General features: G+C 43.7%; 1 protein-coding gene across 1 annotated transcript in view; it reads left to right on the top strand.

Annotated features, from left to right (window-relative positions):
• The window catches only part of MATCAP2 (microtubule associated tyrosine carboxypeptidase 2), a 46,262-nt gene extending 27,154 nt beyond the window's left edge, over nucleotides 1-19,108 (top strand). Inside the window, exons 3-7 of the mRNA XM_075315130.1 lie at nucleotides 3,956-4,099; nucleotides 4,425-4,557; nucleotides 13,173-13,478; nucleotides 18,164-18,261; nucleotides 18,466-19,108. Of these exons, the coding sequence (XP_075171245.1) occupies nucleotides 3,956-4,099; nucleotides 4,425-4,557; nucleotides 13,173-13,478; nucleotides 18,164-18,261; nucleotides 18,466-18,627 (843 nt within the window). The 3' untranslated portion in view covers nucleotides 18,628-19,108. The remainder of the gene's footprint in view (nucleotides 1-3,955; nucleotides 4,100-4,424; nucleotides 4,558-13,172; nucleotides 13,479-18,163; nucleotides 18,262-18,465) is intronic.
• Nucleotides 19,109-20,651: the final 1,543 nt, after the last annotated feature.

Genomic DNA, 20,651 nt, shown 5'->3' with positions numbered 1-20,651 from the left:
CTGAGGTGCCAGAACAGCAGAGGCCACCCACAACTTACCACCCTTAACAAACTATACCTCTCAATTAATTCATTTGGGGTGCATGGAGCATGTTGACTCCACAGGTGCATCACAGAATTTTATACCATTGAGTGGTGAAGTAAGAATAATTACATTTTTACCAGTAAAATTTTGTTTTAGCTCCTGGATTTTAATTTATAAGGGCTAATAGGAAAAAACAGAACAACACATCGTTCTGCAATTTCTCCTGAGTGCACCAATATCCTACATGTGACCACTGTTTTTTTCTTTTTTTCTGCTGATCTGGCACCTTAGGGGCTCTACAAATGTCACCCTATTCCAGCAAAATCTGTGCTCTAATAGCCAAATAGCGCTCCTTCATTCTCAACTCTGACGTGCAGCCAAACAGTAGTTTCTGAAGACATATAGGGCATTACTATGTTCTGTAAAAAATTACGCAATAAATTGTGGGGTCCAGTTTCACGTTTTAACCTTTGTGTAACAGACATATTTGCAGCTATTAAAAAAAAGTTCCATTGTTGTAAAATTCTGGGAGACATTTGTGGAGTAAAAAAATGCTCACTACACTCCTACCATAGATTAATTTCTTACGCAGTGACTTTTACAATATGGGATCACTTGTAGGGTTTCTGCTCATCTGACACCTCACAAGCTCAGTTAATGGAGCCCACAATCTATTCAATCGGAATCTTCGCTCTAAAAGCCAAGTAGCTTACAACCGTAGTGTACAACAGTAGTGTACAACCACATATGGGATACTGCCATGTTTTGTAAAAACTGCACAAGAAATTGTGCTTTCCATTTTCAGCTATTACCAATTGCGTAAATTATAAATTTGGTGCAAAAACAGGATTTGTTTTAAATTAAATATTTGCTTTTACATCAAAATGTTAGAAAGTTTTGTGAATCACTTGTAGGTTAAAAATTGTCAGTACACCACTAAATTAATTCCTTGAGGGGTCTAGTTTTCAAAAATGGGGGTCAATTGTGGGGGTTTCTGCTGATTTGCCATGTCAGGGGCTCTGCAAATGTAACACGGAGTCCGCAATCTATTCCAGCCAAATTTACATTCCAAAAATCAATTAGCGCTCTTTCCTTTCCGGGCCCTGCCATGTGCCCAAATTGCAGTTGTTGACCACATATATCATTGAGTTTGGGAGAAATTGCATAACAAACTCTGGGGTTAGCTATCTCCTATTATCTATTATGAAAATTACAAATTTGGGGCTAAGGTAACATTTTCCTGAAAAAAATATGATGACCTAATTTGATCAAACTCTGTGTAGTACCTGTGGGTTCAAAATGCTCACTATGCCCTTGGATGAAATCCCTGAGGGGTGTAGTTTCCAAAACAGGGTCACTTGTGGGGGTTTCTGCTCTTTAGGTTCCTTAGTCGCCCGGCAAATACAACATGATGCCCACAATCTATTTCAGCCAAATTTGTGTTCCAAAATTCAAATAATTCCCTTCCATCCCCTGCCATTTACCCAAACAGAGGTTTCTGCCAACATGTGGGGTATTATTGCACTCAGAAGAAACTAGGTAACAAATTGATGGGTCCATTTTGTCATGCTTTACCTTGTAAAAATGAAAAAATGGGGCTAAAGCAACATTTCAGACGAAGAAATATATTTTCTTTCATTACACTGTATTTATTGCTGTGTAGCACCTGAAGGGTTAAAACATTACCTGACAGCAGTTTTGAAGTATTTAAGGGATGTGGTTTTTAAAATGGTATCACTTTTGGGGAGTTTCCAACATATAGGCCCCTCGAAGTCCATTTAAATCTGAACAGGTCCCTAAAGAAACACGTTCTGTAAACTTCTTGGAAAAAAAAGAGAAATTGCTGCTAAACTATTAACCTTTTAACATCCTAACAAAATAAAATAAAATTACATTTGAAAAATGATGGCGATGTAAAGTAGACGTGTGGAAAATGTTATTTATTCCTTATTTTGCACAGTATGACTCACTGGTCTAAGAATGTAAAAAAGTATATTTGATAATTGTGAAATGTTCAAAACGTCACAAAATGTTGATATTTGCACAAATAAATGCAAAAAAAATTGACATAATATTTAACTCTAACAAAGCACAATATGTCACAAAAAACCTCTCAGAATCACTGGGATACATTGAAGCGTTCCAGATTTATTACCACATAAAGGGACACTGCACAGATTTAAAAAGTTTGGCCGGTTCAGATTAAACCCAAGACTGGCTCAGCCACTAAGGGGTTATTTTGTGATTTTTTTAAAAATATTTTTACAATTTTTTTCACTTTTTACTTAGCCCCTATATGTGACTGGTCTGATCACTGGTGTTGACATTTTTTCACGGATACATTGCCATTATTAACATAGAAAACTGTCTATAGTCTTGGACATGAGTGATGAGTTGGGAACCCCTTCCCCACCATGACTTATATGTACGTTAAATGTTGCGAAGGGGTTAATTGTTCACATCTGTGATTTACCTGACCATACTGTAATACTAGTCACGAAACATCTGTTTCTATTTTGCAAAAATATTCCTCAGATTCTTGTAAAGAAGTCTGCATTGCTCTCTGGAGACTTATCTGGACCTAGGCCTTTTCATTCCTCTGGTTAATAAGGTGTCCATGCATGGTTTGACTATGGTTGTGTAGCGCCACACTTCATTGACAAAGGGAATGGTAATGCCTAGTTGTCAATGATTTCAGACTTCCAGGAGGAAATACAGAACCTTCATATGCTAATGTCCGACCCTTTAACAAGCTTTACAACATGACGACATCCTCTTTTGGGGTGGTCTCCCCTCATCAATGTGTAGCCTTGCTGACTCAATGCAACGTCTTTGAGGAAACATGGATAAAGTACTGGTTCTCCTTAGGCCAGGTTCATACAAGCATATAGAAAATGTCAGATTTTCAATCAGAATTTGTCATTTGTATTGCATTTGTTTTATACATCAGCAAGGAATAACATTTCCAAAACTACAGACAGTTCCCTATCTAATAATGGCAGTGCATCCATAAAAACTCAGGTGCTATACGGTTGTGCATCCATAAACCTGAACAGACGAGTCTCATCACAAATGGGAGACTAGTAGAGGCTGCAATTTTTTTCCATCTCTCATACTATATGTGGTACTTACAAGATTGTTCCTTTTTTCTTTGAGAGAGACAATTTATATACTATGAACAAAGAACTAGTATAGTAACAGTAATGCATTCAGGGCCAATACTTTATCATGGATTAGGTGGTTAATGAACACCCTGTCATGGGTGTTTTGCAGGTGACAGACAGTCATGTGGTTTCTGGCAATAGAAGGTCACAGAATTAGGCTTCCCAAAATGCTCCCTGACTTTCTGTTGTTCCTGCTGTTATCATTCATTGTACTGGGTAGTTTTCCTGCTGGGATTTCATCTCTTCCCCCTTTAGGACCCAGGGGAGGTCTCCTTCTGTCCAGCTGCTGATTATCAGTATTCCCCTTGTGCTAAAATACTGCCTTCTTTTCTGGACTGGTGATATTATTCAGTTCATTCAAGCTCTGGATGCAAGCAGGCAGCTTGTACTCATCTGTAAAATTGTTGCTGAAACTTTGCCGAACTCCTATCTGAGTCATCGGTAGATAAGTAGTTCATGCTTTTCCCCTTGTGTATCCTGCTTGTGTCTTCTCTAGTGTTTAGTGGAGTTGACAAAGAGCGCATCCTACCTGTTCCCTATTTAAGTCCTAGCACTAGGGATACCTAGGGTCGGGTATCCCGCTTGGCGCAGAGGTGCAGAACCTATCTAGGGTGCTGAGGGACCCCAGGGACTAGCAGTAGGTTTGGTCAGGGGTCATGTTCGCGTGGTACTTAGTGGGACACACCTAAAGGGATTGTGTAAGGTTTACATGATAAAAAAATAAAAGTAAATCAGTTCCTTTGTTCTCAATTTTTTGTTCTTTATAGGCAGTTAATATCATGCTAAAGGCACTTGAGAAGTATGGCAGCTATGAAAAATTTGAGCAGGCCACTGGAGGATGTCTTCTTCCAAAGAGTCGAATATGGCATCAAGTTAGAAAATACATGGAAAAAGAAGGTTGCCTTGGTGAGGTGAGTGATTATCACACTTGTCAATTCAAGAATCCCCTTTATAGTAGCTCCATTGCAAGACATTCACCTTGAAGTCAGTTTTGATGGATCAACTGTAGCTTTGCATCTCCTGGAACAATAGTTTTACTTCTCAGTAAGAGAAAAGAGCAGGTGACCTCTCTGTGAATCTCTCCTCTCTAGGCACAACTATCTTTACTCTTACAATCACAAGTTCCAAGTAAGCAACAAGTGTACCAGATTTGTCAAAGAAACGTATATATTACAATAAAATGTAATTCTGATGAGATTAGTCCCTAACACAACCATGTTGATCTATATGTTCCAGATTGTTGTGCACCTTACAGATGATTTGCTTTCTCGGGCTTCTATGACTGTCGTAAATGGTCGACCAACTCTGACTATCAACATGTCCACTGCAAGAGAACAGTGGCTGGAGGGAATGCTTAGACATGAAATAGGTAAAAGATTTCCTAGCCGCACATTTTGTTTTAAATTAGTATATCATAATTGATCTGTGTGTAGCATTGCAACCTACATTACTGCCATTGGCTTAATTTGGAGCAGGTAACATCTGCATGGAGCCTGTATTTTTTGTATTGGTTTCTTTTGGGTTGCCTAGTTTCCCTCCATGTGTATTGGTTTCTTTTGGGTTGCCTAGTTTCCCTCCATGTTAGAGGTGCTTCACACACAGCGAGCTCACTGCCGAGATCGCTGCTGAGTCACGCTTTTTGTGACGCAGCAGTGACCTCATTAGCGATCTCGCTGTGTGTGACAATGAGCAGCGATCTGGCCCCTGCTGCGAGATCGCTGCTCGTTACACACAGCCCTGGTTCGTTTTCTTCAAAGGCGCTCTCCCACTGTGACACACAGATCGCTGTGTGTGACAGCGAAAGAGCGACAAATGAAGCGAGCAGGGAGCAGGAGCCGGCGTCTGACAGCTGAGGTAAGCTTGTAACCAAGATAAACATCGGGTAACCAAGGTAGTTACCCGATATTTACCTTAGTTACCAGCCTCTGCAGCTCTCACGCTGCCTGTGCTGCCGGCTCCGGCTCTCTGCACATGTAGCTGCTGTACACATCGGGTTAATTAACCCGATGTGTACAGCAGCTAGGAGAGCAAGGAGCCAGCGCTCAGTGTGCGCGGCTCCCTGCTCCCTGCACACACAGCTAAGCGGTGTGTTCTGGTAACTAATGTAAACATCGGGTAACCATACCCGATGTTTACCTTAGTTACCAGTCTCCGCAGCTTCCAGACGGCGGCTCCGTGCAAGAGCAGCGTCGCTTGCACGTCGCTGCTGGCTGGGGGCTGGTCACTGGTCGCTGGTGAGATCTGCCTGTTTGACAGCTCACCAGCGACCATGTAGCGATGCAGCAGCGATCCTGACCAGGTCAGATCGCTGGTCGGATCGCTGCTGCATCGCTAAGTGTGAAGGTACCCTAAAGCTGGTGTCACACTAAACGACAGCGACAACGACGTCGCTGTTACGTCACCATTTTCGGTGACGTAACAGCGACCTTGTAAGTCGCTGTTATGATTGCTGCTTAGCTGTCAAACACAGCAGAAGCAGCGATCATAAGGTCGCTGTGCTACATGTTCAGAGAGCAGGGAGCCGCGCTTAGCGCTGGCTCCTTGCTCTCCTGCAGCACACATCGGGTTAATTAACCCGATGTGTGCTGCAGCTACATGTCACAGTCCAGAGAGCAGGGAGCCGCGCTTAGCGCTGGCTCCTTGCTCTCCTGCAGCACACATCGGGTTAATTAACCCGATGTGTGCTGCAGCTACATGTCACAGTGCAGAGAGCAGGGAGCCGCGCGCACTGCTTAGCGCTGGCTCCTTGCTCTCCTTGCTACAGTATACATCGGGTTAATTACCCGATGCGTACTGCAGCCACATGTCACAGTGCAGGAGCCGGCACTGGCAGCAAGAGCGGAGGCTGGTAACCAGCGTAAACATCGGGTAACCAGGGAAAGGTCTTCCCTTGGTTACCCGATGTTTACGCTGGTTACAGCTTACCGCAGCTGCCAGTGCCGGCTCCTGATCGCTTCATTTCGTCGCTCTCTCGCTGTCACACACAGCGATGTGTGTGTCACAGCGGGAGAGTGACGACCAAAAAATGAAGCTGGACATTCAGCAACGACCGGCGACCTCACAGCAGGGGCCAGGTCGTTGCTGGATGTCACACACAGCGACAGCGACGGGACGTCGCTGCAACGTCACAGAAAATGGTGACGTAGCAGCGACGTCGTTGTCGTTGTCGTTATGTGTGACACCAGCTTTAGTCCTGTAATGGTAATCACAGGGTAATAAACCCTTTAGCTTACGTAAACAATTGCACACACACACTGATAAGAGAAGCACAGTTGTTTTTTGTTTATTTTTTTCTAACACTAAGGGTACGTGCACACACTGCGTTTTTTTGACGCTGCGTTTTTGTGCGTTTTTGTCCGCTAAAAACGCACAAAAACGCACCTGCGTCGAAAAAACGCGGCAAAAAACGCACGCGTTTTGCCGCGATTTGGTGCGTTTTTTTGCTGCGTTTTGCTGCGTTTTTGCTCACTGCGTCCTTATGCGTTTTTTATCAGTGAACAAAAAAAAAAGGTCTGATGTCATTTCCTTCTTCAATGTGTTCTTCATTCTCCACTAGTGTATGCAGAAGAGCAGACAGCTGCAGGACTACAAGGCTCAGCATCCTCCATCCAATAGTGTATGCAGGAGAGCAGACAGCAACTGTCGAACTACAAGTCTCAGCATCCTCCTTCCAGGACTGTATGCAGGATTTCTTTGCCCCCCCAAACAAAAAAAATGACGTGGGCTTCGCCATATTTTTGTATGCTAGCCGGGTACAGCAGGCAGGTACGGGCTGCCCCCAACCCCCAGCTGCCTATTTGTACCCGGCTGGGAACCAAAAATATAGGGAAGCCCTTTTTTTAAAATTATTTCATGAATTTCATGAAATAATTTAAAAAAAAAAATGACGTGAGCTTCGCCCAATTTTTAAGTCCAGCCGGGTACAACTAGGCAGCTGGGGATTGGAATCCACAGTGCAGGGTACCCATGCTTTCTGGGCAGCCCCGCTGTGAATTGCAGTCCCGCAGCCACCCCAGAAAATGGCGCTTTCATAGAAGCGCCATCTTCTGGCGCTGTATCCAACTCTTCCAGCTGCCCTGATGCCGGGTGGCTCGCCGGGTAATAATGGGGTTAGGGCTAGCTGTATAGCTGGCCCTAAGCCCGAAATTCATGGTGTCACGCCAATATTAGACATGGCCACCATGAATTTCTAGTAAAGATAAAAAAAAAACACAACACACAGAAAAATATTTTTATTAGAAATAAAACACAACACAATTAGTGACTCCATCTTTATTGAAATAAAGAACCCCCCCTCCGCAGTAATCCTGGGTCAGGGTCCCGCGCCGTCCAATCCGGATCCAATATCATCTGATCTGTTTGCTGGAAGGCAAAGCGATCAGATGATGTGTCAGGATCAAGTGCCTGAATCCCATCACACATCAGCTGATTGTATAAAAGCCGTTTATACAATCAGCAGATGCATCGGTGCAAAAAAAAAATAATACTCACTTATGTGCTGATTACCGGCAGCTCCTGGAGCGATGGGGCGGGAGTCTGATCCTGTCCGATCGCTGCAGCAGCTGCCGGTAATCAGGGATGAAGTCTCCTGACGCATCCGCTGATACCGGCCGGGCGCCCGCGTCACCGCGATACTTACGATCACCTGATGCGTCAGGTGATTGCATCAGGTGATCCATCGCCAGGTCCTGCTTTCCCGGCCGTCTGCACACAGCCGGAGCAGGGGTGGCGATACCGTGAGAGGAGATGGGAGCGGGCATGGCACCGGGACCCTGCAGACAGGTGAGTATAACTTTTTTTTTTTTCTACTGTTAACTTTTGTTTTCGCAGCCGCTTCCACCTCCCGCCCAGACATGGCGCCGCACGGCAGCATACATGCACAGGACGGGAGATGGAAGCGACGGTGACGGTACCGGGAGGATTCACGCTTCTGTATATACTGACAGAAGGAATCCTCTTCCTGTACACGTCACTTTACTACCCACCTCCTGCGTTTATAGCTGCGTTTTTGGTCTTAGAAACGCGCCAAAACGCAGCTATTTGCGTTTCTCATTGCGTCTTTCAACATCCCATTGAACTCAATGGATGAAAAGCGCAGTGAAAAACGCGGGAATAATTGACATGCTGCGCTTTTGTGGTCACCACAAAAACGCAGCTGAAAAAAAACGCTGTGTGGGGACAGCAAAAATGAAAACTCATAGACTTTGCTGGGGAAGCAAAGTCATGCTGTTTTGAGGCCAAAAACGCACCCGAAAAACGCGCAAAAACGCCGAGAAAAACGCACTGTGTGCACATAGCCTAAGATTATGTGAAAATGCCTTCAACAGTAAACTATGTGATGATACACTGTTGGATTCAGAATCTCCTTGCGTACATGTTGCTGTCAAATTAGGTAGCAAAAACCTGCAGACAGATTCCCTTTCATAGCAGGTTTATACAAACAGGCCAAAGTAAAGAATGTGCACTGAGTAATCAGTACTAGATCGCTCACTACTAGAGATGAGTGAACTAGAACATGGACTTTGAAAAAAAATCAGTGTCTGAGTTTGGGTGCTGCACGTATGCTAACTACTTAATCAAGCATCAGGGTGCTTGGGTACTCTCAGTTCTTGACTCCATTGTAGTCGCTTGCAGTCTCTGAATGGCTCTCACTGGGGGTAGAGATGAGTGAACTGCCCGAGGTTTGATTCAGTTCATGTTCACCGACTTACCTGAGTTCATCGAACGTTTCGATGAACATATCCTAACCCATTGAATTCAATGGGAGGCAAAAACAAAAGCATAGACAAAACCTTTATGGGGCCTCCAAATCTGCCAAAACAGCTCAAACAGTTTTACAGTGAAGCCATACTGTTGTGGCACAGCCATTAACTTCCAACACTATTAACATAAAAAATAGTGGATGTGTTACAGGAGTAGGCCTGTTGCTCTGAGAACCCTGACAAGATACAACTTGGAGACCCAGCGGCTATGACCAGAGCTCACAGCCACAGGGTCTTCCAGCAGCTGTGACGCCCGGAAACCTTAAAGGAGCCTTTAAGAGAGCCTTTAACATTATTGAGTTCAAAGCTGCTGGTACATCTGAAGAAAGATACTTCTTCACCAAATCTGCATCTCTTGGCAGAAAACCGCACAAAAACTTATTTTTTTGCCAGAAGTTGCAGATTTGATGCTTAAATTTATACTGCCAATTTCTGCACCAAATCTGCATCTTAGGGCAAAAATGCGATGCGGTAGTGATCCGGTATTTTTGGCAGAAGATCCAGATTTGGTGCAGGAATTTGGTGTAAAAATGTCAGCACCACATCTGCATCTCCTGGCCAAACGAATGCATTTTTCTGCTTGGAGATGACCGGCATTCCAACAATCCGGCAGCGGCTTCAGAGTAAAAGTGCTGCCAAAGTGCCGGTTGCAGCTGTGCCCCGCACTCTGGCAGTGACTATCCCTTTCAGTGTATGTGCACACGTTTGGGACATGATGCATCCTGGAGGCCGTAAATAAGACCACCATGTGGTTTTGTCCATGTCTCCCACCTCCCGCAATGGTGATGGTGCAGTAGTTAAACCTATTCATCCATAAAGAATAAAACACGTCCTGACACGGTCAGTACATCAGGTCATCTGTCCACCCTCCCTCCACTCATGATTCACGGGACTGTGCAGTCTCTTAGGGGTTGGTTAGGGCAAAATCCAAGGGGCAGGGTATAAATTGGCGAAGTCCATTGGGGCAAACTTCAAATGTCAGTTTGGAGCACAGTTCTTGAGAGCTGGAAGGGGCAAGTTCTTGTCTGAGGGGGGTATTTTTCTACAGCCCAGAGGGCTCAAAGTTCTCCAAATCCAGCAGAGGGGGGGTTAACAAGCTCAAAACTTGGAGTGGGGGGGAAATAGCACACACAAAAAAAAACAACAAGCCTATCCGGCCACAAATGCAATATCTCCTGTGCTTTAAAATTTTCACCTTAGAGCCTCCTCCGGATAACTTGGCATCCTGCCCAACTGAGAGTTTTGATGGCAGCCCAACTGACCCCAGTTCCTTCTTTTACAAAAGGGCTCTGGAACTAGCCTCTTTTTCAATTTAACCATTGCCAACAGACAGGAGTCATCAGTCTAGTTGAGGCCGCCTTCTTTCTCCAGGCCTCCCAGGACCTAGGGGACAGGGTCTGGTCCATTTCCACAGCTGGTCTGGGTATATTCTCCAGCCACAGTTTTCTCAGAGAATATTGCTGCCGGTATAAATAGTTCTGCCGTCTAATTCCTGGTAACATGTATGGTAGTACTGGCCATTGTGTTGATAAGGGTGGCAGGTTTCTAGTACTCCTGTTCGTCGGCCACATAGGGACATGAGGCACCCCTTGGGGATGGGACAACAGGCTCCTCTTGGCAAGGGGTCTCCCTGTGAATGACAGACGGGGTGCTCCCGCATCACAAGCTTCACTGTTCTTCCTTCCACCTCTCCAGTGGTGGGCCGGGTTACTCCCACCACATACTACCCCTAGCGGCACCACAGGCAAATGAACGACACCCTAGCCCCTACATACAGGGTCTGTAGGAAAGCAGGGAGTGTATCCCATTTAACCACGACCTGATTCACATATGTATGGTACATGGTCTTATCTTTGGCTATAAACCCAAAGCCTCGGGTCTGATTAAAGTCAATGACCTTGCCTTGGGTACAGCCATTTTCAAAGTCAGCTCTCTTCGGCCCTGCCAGCCATTCCTGGGCTAAGGCATCTGCTCTCATCTTCTCCTCCACCACATGTAATGTCTCAGCCATTTTCAGGGAGAAACCGAAGATGGGGCAGGAGACCACAGCTTCTTTGGCTCCAGTGGACTGCAGGGTGGGGTTGGGGTCTGGACAGCTGGCTGACTCCCTTGTGTGGGTGGGAGGACTTCTTCCTGATTCCTCTTCGACTGGCTCCAGCAGACCGGCTCCAAGGGGGGCATTTTAGGGTGGTCCTTGGGGGCTTTACCCTTGCCGGGATTCTCGGAATAGGTCCCTGCTGATAACACCTCCACTTCAGGAAACAGGAAACCCCTCAAAAAATGCAGATCACCCTTCCCAGGATCGTCATGCTTACCAGACCCCGCGCGTCTGCGTCACTCCCAGGTCCTCCCTGTGATCTCCAGTGGGAGCTCCCAGGACGTATGCTACATGCCGTCCTCCCCTGCTTCCGGCCAACACTCAGATACATTAGATCGTGCACACACACACAATCGCACACACACAGTCGCCACATCCAGCGATACTGATCACATCCATCCGGCAGAGAATCCTGGGACACAGGGCAGTGGAGCATGAGGACCTGTGCGGGTGGAATACATAGAGGACCTGCGGGTGGAATGCATCGATACTTTGCACCGCTGGGTCTTCCATGCGTTCCACCCGCAGGTCCTCGCACTCCACTGCATTGCTTCCCAGGTGCTTATGCCAGCCAGATGTAATCAGTATCGCCGAATGTGGTGAGTGTGTGTGCGATCTTATGTGTGTGTGCAATCTGATGTGTGGGTGTGCGATCTGATGTGTATGTGTGATCTGATGTGTGTGGGGGTGCAATCTAATGTATGTGTGTGGGCGATCTGATGTGTGTGGGTGTGCGATCTAATGTATGTGTGTGGGCGATCTGATGTGTGTGGGTGTGCGATCTAATGTATGTGTGTGGGCGATCTGATGTGTGTGGGTGTGCGATCTAATGTATGTGTGTGGGCGATTTGATGTGTGTAGGTGTGCAATCTAATGTATATGTGTGGCCGATCTGATGTGTGTGGGTTTGCGTTCCACTGCAGGGCCTCCCGTTCGGCGTCAGGTATGATTGCGGAGCCTTCTGTCTTCTTTCTTTTGGGGGTGTCTGCTTTCTATAACGAAGTGTCCTGCAGTATTGTTTAACTTTTTTTAGCTCATGGACACTTCATTATTGACAAGGGCAAGGGCTTATTTTTAGGTAAGGACTTATAGTTAAGCCTTACGCCGAAAATGCTGAAAACTCCTGCTAGAGCTTATTTTCAGGATAGGGCTTATTTTCGGGGAAACACAGTAATAGCCGACACTCACATAGATCAGATCGTGCACACACACACTCATACACAGCAGATTGAACACACAATCGCACACACACAGTTGCCACAGCCAGTGATGCTGATCGCAGCCGTCCGGCAGAGAATCCTGGGACGCAGTGCAGCAGAGCATGAGGACCTGTGCGGGTGGAATACATAGAGGACCTGCGGGTGGAACGCATCGATACTTTGCACCGCTGGGTCTTCCATGCGTTCCACCCGCAGGTCCTCGCACTCCACTGCACTGCGTCCCAGGTGATTATGCCAGCCAGATGCAATCGGTATCACCGGATGTGGTGAGTGTGTGTGTGTGCGATCTTATGTGTGTGTGTGTGCAATCTGTGTGTGGATGTGCAATCTGATGTGTGGGTGTGTGATCTGATGTGTGTGGGTGTGCAATCTGATGTGTGTGGGTGTGCGATCTGATGTGTGTGGGTGTGCGATCTGATGTGTATGTGCGATCTGATGTGTGTGGGTGTGCAATCTAATGTATGTGTGTGGGTGATCTGATGTGTGTGGGTGTGCGATCTAATGTATGTGTGTGGGCGATCTGATGTGTGTGGGTGTGCGATCTAATGTATATGTGTGGCCGATCTGATGTGTGTGGGTTTGCGTTCCACTGCAGGGCCTCTAGTTCGGCGTCTGGTAAGTATGATTGCGGAGCCTTCTGTCTTCTTTCTTTTGGGGGTGTCTGCTTTCTATAATGAAGTGTCCTGCAGTATTGTTTAACTTTTTTTGCTCATGGACACTTCATTATTGACAAGGGCAAGTGCTTATTTTTAGGGAAGGACTTATAGTTAAGCCTTACGCCGAAAATGCTGAAAACTCCTTCTAGAGCTTATTGTCAGGGTAGGGCTTATTTTCGGGGAAACACAGTTATAGCATGTAGATGCATTTTTGAATTTTTCAAATTTTTACTTTTTGTTTAATGCAGGAACTCATTATTTTCGTGGAATGAACAATAATCAACAACCCTGGAATAACATCACTGGACGAAAAAAATATGGACTTAAACCAGTTAATCCGACAGAGGAAGGTCTTGCGAGCATTCACAGTGTCTTGTTTCGCAAAGATCCCTTTTTGTGGAGAGCTGCACTCCTATACTATACGGTTTACCAAGCTAGCCATATGTCCTTCAGCGAACTGTTCCAAGATGTAGGCCAATTTGTTAAGGACCCAAATACAAGATGGGATTACTGTGTGCGAGCAAAGAGGGGAAGTACGGATACATCCCAACCAGGTAAATACAAAATCAAAATTTTACAAATACAAATACAATAGTAGTCCACAAAAGACTTCATCATGGGAGGATTTGACACGGCTAATAATAAGGTTAAAACTTACAAACAAAAAAAATCAAAGGAACACTTAGGGTGCGTGCCGACGATCAGGGTTTGCAGCGTTTTGGATGTAGTGTGTTTTCAACTAGGTCCAAAACGCTGTGCTGTACAGTACAAGCACAGTGGAAGATATTTCTAGATATCCCGTGCCCACTGTGCTTGTTTTTTCCGCAGCAAACAATAACTTGCGGTGCGGCTTTCCAAGCCGCAGCATGTCAATTGTTTGATGCAGATTCGCATGTGTCCTCTGTAGGTAGAACACAAGCGAGAGACCGCACCACACAGAACCCTGATCGTGGGTACAAGCAGCTGCGGTCTCCTGCGGAGGAAACTCGTGGCCCCGTAGGTCAGGACCCGCTGCATCCAGGACGCAGTGAGTCCTGATCGTGGGCACATACCCTTAGGCATCACAATATAATCCTGTCAATTTACATCAGGTACAACAATGTCCAGTTAGGAATCTTAAGAGATTGTGAATCAATATTACCTGCTTTGATGTGAATGTAGGTGACAACAGGTGCACGGAAAGAAATGCAACAGCAAGACCCCCGTATGAAGGGAATGGCTTTGCAGGTCTTGGCCACAGACAATTACGCTCTCCATATCCTCCCAATTTGGTCTTTGTCCCTTTTGGTAGCATGAGGCGGCACCCATAGTCCCCACCAGGATGACATATCCATATGTGCAGTGTAAAACAGGTTTTCTATATCTCACAGCATGGTCCCAAAAACATGAAGCAGAAGCACGCTTGGACAGGAGGAGAGACGGACAGGGCCATAGACGAGCATAAACCTAACAGCAGGACCGATGTCTAATGCTTTTTGTAAGGAGGAACCAGAGCAGCACCGCCAGAGTCCTACAAAGGACTACCACATTTTGATGGTATGATTGGCTGAAGTCCAGGAGTAGAACCTGTGGTCACAGTCTAGCGCCATGCAGCTTAATTGGCATTACTATCTCTAGGACAAAATATATCCATGCACCCAATGCCCCCAAGTAGTGCTACAGACTGTCCATGAACTTATTCATTGTTGCCCTGATGCAGGTCCAGCAGAACCTATCTCTTCAGAAGCATAACCAGACATTGTCGGAAGTGCACACATGGGGTCATACAAAAACCTAGCCACATTATGAAATGCTGTGAGAAAATCAATGCACAATAAATCTGTCACTTAACCCCTTCACCCCTGGGTGATTTTCCGTTTCTCTTCCCCTTCTTCCCAGAGCTATAACTTTTTTATTTTTCTGACCACATAACTGTGTGAGGGCTTTTTTTTGTGGGATGAGTAGTACTTTTGAACGATACCATTCATTTTATCATGGGATGCACATGATTACTGCTATACCATATTTACTATACTGTAAAACTAACCTAACATAATTCTTCAGGTCAGTGCGATTACGTAGATACCGAACATGTGCAGGTTTTTTTTATTAAGTAGTGAAAAAAATTGAAAATTTGTAAAAAGATAAAAATAAATTTGCTTGTGTCGCCACGATCCATGATGCTTTCAATTTTTCCACCCTGAGCTAATGTTTTTAATGATACCATTTTGGGATAAATATAATGTTCTGATTGTCTTTATTGCAATGTTTTGGTGTCCAAAAAAATTAGATTTTTTTTTCTCTACACTGATTACTGATCAGATTAAATTTATTTTAGATTTTAATACCAAATATGTTTATTTTTTAAATTGTTTTCTTTTGGAAGCAAAAGGGGGTGATTTGAACTTGTGTTTTTTGTTTAAAATTTTTAAAAACATTTTTTATTTTACTATGGGACTCAAAACTGTGATCGCTTGTACTACACATGGGAGTACATCAGCACTGTTATGTATAGTTAAAATCAGGATCTCCTATGAATTTCAGCTGCTTCATGACTGCTCCTCAATTCGAACTAGTGACCTTTCACTTGGGAATCAACCTAATAACACACTGAGCAATTAGGGAATGGGAGAACAGGATGTAGCTTGAAGTATAGAGGAAGATAAAGATGTAACCACTACCAGTAACAGAAATGCAGTGACATGACAAGAATCTGCATAACTAATCATATGCTAAATAGTTGCAAGTCAAATTTATGTATACAATAGCCAAGATGATTGTCTTTGAACGTAGTCTTATGTTCAAAGCTGTAGTGGATGGTGAGATATAGAGCCTAAAAGTCAAAAGTTCAAAACATTTTTACCCTTTTGTTCGTCAGTGTATAAACAATCTCAAGGTTTCAAGTCTATCTCCAGAGATCTTGATATTCCTTTGTCCATGGTGCCCAAAAAAATCAAGAAGCTTACAACCCATGGCACTATAGCTAATCTTGCTGGACGTGGACTGCTGAGAAAAAATGATGAAAGGTTGCAACACAGCATAATCCCCATGGTGGATAAGCCACCCAAATCAACTTCCAAAGAAATTCAAGCAGGCTCAAGGTGCATCAGTGTAAACGTGAACTATACTTCATTTGAATTAAATGAAATGCTATGGCAGGAGACTCAGGAGGACCCCACTTCTGACAAGGAGACATAAAAATATAGACTGCAGTTTGCCAAAATGTATACAAGTAAGCCAAAGTCCTTCTGGGAAAGCGTATTGTGGACAGATGAGATCAAGATAGAGCTTTTTGGTAAAGCCTCCTTCACACCTCCGTTTAGCCTGTACCTCTGGTGTCCACATGTATCGGAGACGTGGACACATGTAGATCCATTAAATTCAATGGGCTTGCGCACACATCTGTGTTTTCACACGGACCATGTGGAGCATATGTGTGGCCATGTGCTCCACACGGCAACATTTCCATTTTCTGTCGGCACCATGGGTGTCACACAGACCACACACTGATGTGATCCGTGTGACACATACCGGAGAAAACACGTCACTTTTAAAAAGAAAAAAAGAAAATATTCTTACTTTTCTACGGTGCTGCTGTTGCTTCTGGGTCCTGCTCATTATGCTCATGAATATTCACTGTACTGACCCAGAAGCAACAGCAGTGCCGAAGACAGGTAAGTATACAAATTTGTAGATACACAATGGATGTGTGAAGGGGGTCTAAACCACAATATTCTATTGTTTATCGAAAATAGAATAAGGCCTACAAAGAAAAAAACACAGTATCTGCAGTGAAGGTGGTATCTATGGTGAAGGTTCAGAGATGTTTTAGGGTTTTACTGCCTCTGGCACTGGCTGCCTTGACTGTGTGCAAGACAGATTACTAATGGAGTTTTTGTTGCAATGTAGTGCCCAGTGTTACAGTAGAAAGCTGGGTTTGCGTCCTACATTATGGGTCTTTCCAGTAGGACAGTGACCCAAAACATACTTCAAGAACCACCCCAAAATGAATGTGTAATACTATTGTATGAACTGAGGATTTCGATTGCGTTAGGGCAATGACAACCAGAGACGGGTTCTTGGTGCAAAGACGTTTTATAATATGTAACCACAATATGTACAAGGAACAGAACATATACACAGTAGAACATAAACACAGTAAATACCTGCCAGGTTCGGAGCAAAGGGGAATTCCCGGGGTCGCGCACCGGACTCCCCCAGGGAGACCACCAGGAGCGAACCCCTATACAGGGGCTGTCTGGCAATCACCCCAGAAGGCCTAAATGCGCAGCAGCTGGGACACGAAAGGGCAACAGATTAGTCCAAGAAATATTCGTACTGGATGTGGAACACGGGTCCTATGGTAGAGATGTACCGGAAGTGACCGGGCACAAACACATACCAGAGACAGCAGATAGAGTCCGGGACCAGCGAGGGCACAGCTCGATAAGACCAGGTGAAGTCCAGGACCGGTATCAGGTGATTCACCAGGAACCAAAACAGCAACCAGGAGATGAGAGCAGCAGGGCAGGAGTACACAGGAAGCAGTATACTCAAGCAACTAGACTAAGCTTAAGGGCGGGCTTTTAAACAGATGAACAGGAAGTAGGGCAACAGAACAGAAACCTCCATGTTAACAAAGGGCAAGATCCTTCAGAAGCAAACTGGAAATCCCGGAACACTGACAGGATGGAAACAAAGCGCTGGAGATTTCTGAAGTGGCAGCAATGAGTCCGGATCTAAATCCTAATAAACACCTGTGGAGAGATCTTAAAATTGCTGTTGAGAGAAGGCACCTTCATATATGAGAGACCTGGAGCAGTTTGCAAAAGAAGAGTCCAAAATTACAGTTGAGAGGAGTTAGAAGGTTGCTGATGGTTGAAGAAAGTGATTGATTGCAATTATTTATTTTAAAAGGTGCCTTTTTTTTATTTGTGTTGATCCAAAACACACAAAGTAAATAGACATGTGTATAATAAAACATATGTAATTAAAATAATTTTCTGGGAGAAACACTTCATTTTCTGGAACAATTTGAAGGGTGGAAACAATTTCAGCTGTATGCGCAATATGTAAAGTTTTCTGTTATAAAGCTGACATTTTACCTTTCATACAAAACCAAATAAAATAGGAATTGCTGAAGAGACTTATCATTCCTCTTTCACAGATATCATAGATATTCATTTATACTGTGAATAATAGTTATTGAAAGCAGAATCATGTTATGAATGTTTATTGCGATTTTTCTCCTAATTCCCAGGTTGTTTCAATAAAGACCAAGTATATCTTGATGGAATTTTACGAATCCTTAGGCATAGAGAGACCATAGATTTCCGCCTCCTCACAGCTATGGGAAAGGTACATTATTATAAGCATTATACTTACTACTTGTTGACTGTATCCAAAAGAAGTCAGTTGAACTGAAACTAAAATCAATCTTTCCTCTAACCTTTGAGATAATGTAGAAGCATGTAAGAGTCTAAAATTAAGGTGATTAAGACCATATAGTGCATTACGTATAATGTATTGGGTACTTTTTTCACATTCTCAATTCCTTTTAAGGTTTCCTATGAAGATATAGAGCGCTTCAAAGACCTTGCTGTTTTACAAAATGCCAGAGTTCCTCAGTTCCTCCAAGACAGAGGTCGATACATGGAATATCTGGAGAAAATTATGCAGGTGAATGATCTAACAGATGAAGATCTGGGAATGCTGATTGGTTAAATCAACAATCAGGGATCGGGAAGAGAGCAGGACACAGTGCAAGTTCTATATTTTGCCAGCAATTTAATAAAATGCACAATGAACATGCTGAGCTTGATATTTCTTTTTATTGCTTTACAGTTTTTGTAAACTTTGTATTAAAGAGTTTTATTTGTGATTTGACATAAATGCCTTAAAGCAAAGTTAAGTCTCACAGTAAAAATAAATATATATTATTTGGATTGTGGTATTGTATTATTGTGTGATACGATATTGCTAAGGTAATGTTACTATAAAGTTACTATAATCATCGGCTCTATAGTTTATAAATCATCCTATAACCTGTGATAGTCTGTACAGGGACTAATAGAAACTTTAATTCACCCAACTGCCCTGTGCAATGTTTGGCTTGTCTCACCCTGTAAGGCAAATTGCAATTATTTTGTAGTCCAGGAACTATAGATGTAACTAGTATCTCAAATAAAATAGTAAGAGTGCTCTACCAGTATTTCGGTGTATATTTAGAAAATGTGAACCTTTTCGAATCAAAACTATAAATTGTAGTCAAGGTGGATGTCCAGAATAGTGTCCTATGAGCCTCCAATTTTTAGACAACTATTAGTTTGTTCAACTGCCAACTCATGAGTCCCCATAGTGCAATACTGTATATCCAAACAGAGGTGTTAAAATTTGAGTTTATTCATACAGACATAAATGAGAACACAAAAAAGCATAGGAACACATTAACGGTATGTGCACATGTTGAGTATTTGGAGCAGAAATTTCTGCATAATTTCTGCATCTCTTGGCAGAAAAGACGCAGCACAAAAATGCACGCTTTTTATGTGTTTATAGTTTTTTAATTTAATTAAATGGGTGAAAAACGCAGACAAAAACGCTGAAATAACTGACATGCAGACTATTTTCTGCAATAAATCTAAAAGAAGAAAATACTTAATGTATGCACTGCACTTCAGGATTCTCATTGACTTTGCTGGCATACGGCTTTGCTTGCAGCTTTGTGACAAAACTGCCTCAAAAACGCAATAACGTGCCATGTCCACACAGCCATTTAATAGTCTACATGGGGGCAAGGCTCTCTAATTCTCTGGGACAGTATACATTGGCTTTCCAAATCTACAAATATAAGACATATTTTTCAGCATATTCCACAGTCGATTTAAGTTTTAATGAATGTGGAGACCAAGTCAACACTTGAACCCTATAATCTTCTTCACACCCTTATAGATAATTTTTTGTAGTGTGGTAGGGCATATTATCCTGACATTAAAGAATGTGATAAAATGGTCCCTGTGATGTATTTCAAACTGCCCTAGTCATAAATCAGGAAGGGTTGCAGTCTGAAGAAACACAGCTCCAGAGACCTGTGTCTCAACTGACAGAGGAGCTGCATCATAAACACACATAATAATGTAATGGCAAAAAGTGTGTGATAGAAGAAATAAAACTCACTGAATGACTAAGCATGAAGGACTGAGACCGGAAAACAAGATGCTTTGTGCTCAGTCAGTGAGATTTATTTCTTCTCATGTCATAGCCCTGCTCCCTTCAGGTATGTGTCTACAATACTGCTCTTCTGTCAGTAGAGACAAAGGTAGCGAGATGTTTCTTTAGGCTAGGTTCGCACACTGCGTCTTTTTGACGCTGCGTTTTTGTGCGTTTTTGGCCGCTAAAAGCGCACAAAAACGCACCTGCGTCGAAAAAACGCGTCAAAACGCATGCGTTTTTACCGAGATTTGGTGCGTTTTTGGCTGCGTTTTTGATCTCTGCGTTTTGCTGCGTTTTTCCAATGCATTGCATGGGCGGAAAACGCAGAAAAACGCAGGAAAGAATTGACATGACCATTTTTTTTTTCAAGCTCAAAAACGCAGCTTAAAAAAACAGTTGTGTGCGGACATCAAAAATGAAAACTCATAGACTTTGCTGGGGAAGCAAAGTCATGCAGTTTTGAGGCCAAAAACGCACCCGAAAAACGCGCAAAAACGCAGCGAAAAACGCACTGTGCGCACATAGCCTTAGACTAC

This window comes from Anomaloglossus baeobatrachus, chromosome 6 (assembly GCF_048569485.1).
Source record: "Anomaloglossus baeobatrachus isolate aAnoBae1 chromosome 6, aAnoBae1.hap1, whole genome shotgun sequence".
Classification (NCBI taxonomy): domain Eukaryota; kingdom Metazoa; phylum Chordata; class Amphibia; order Anura; family Aromobatidae; genus Anomaloglossus; species Anomaloglossus baeobatrachus.
Note: the sequence above shows the minus strand (reverse complement) of the source record. Positions and strands in the feature narration are given on the sequence as shown.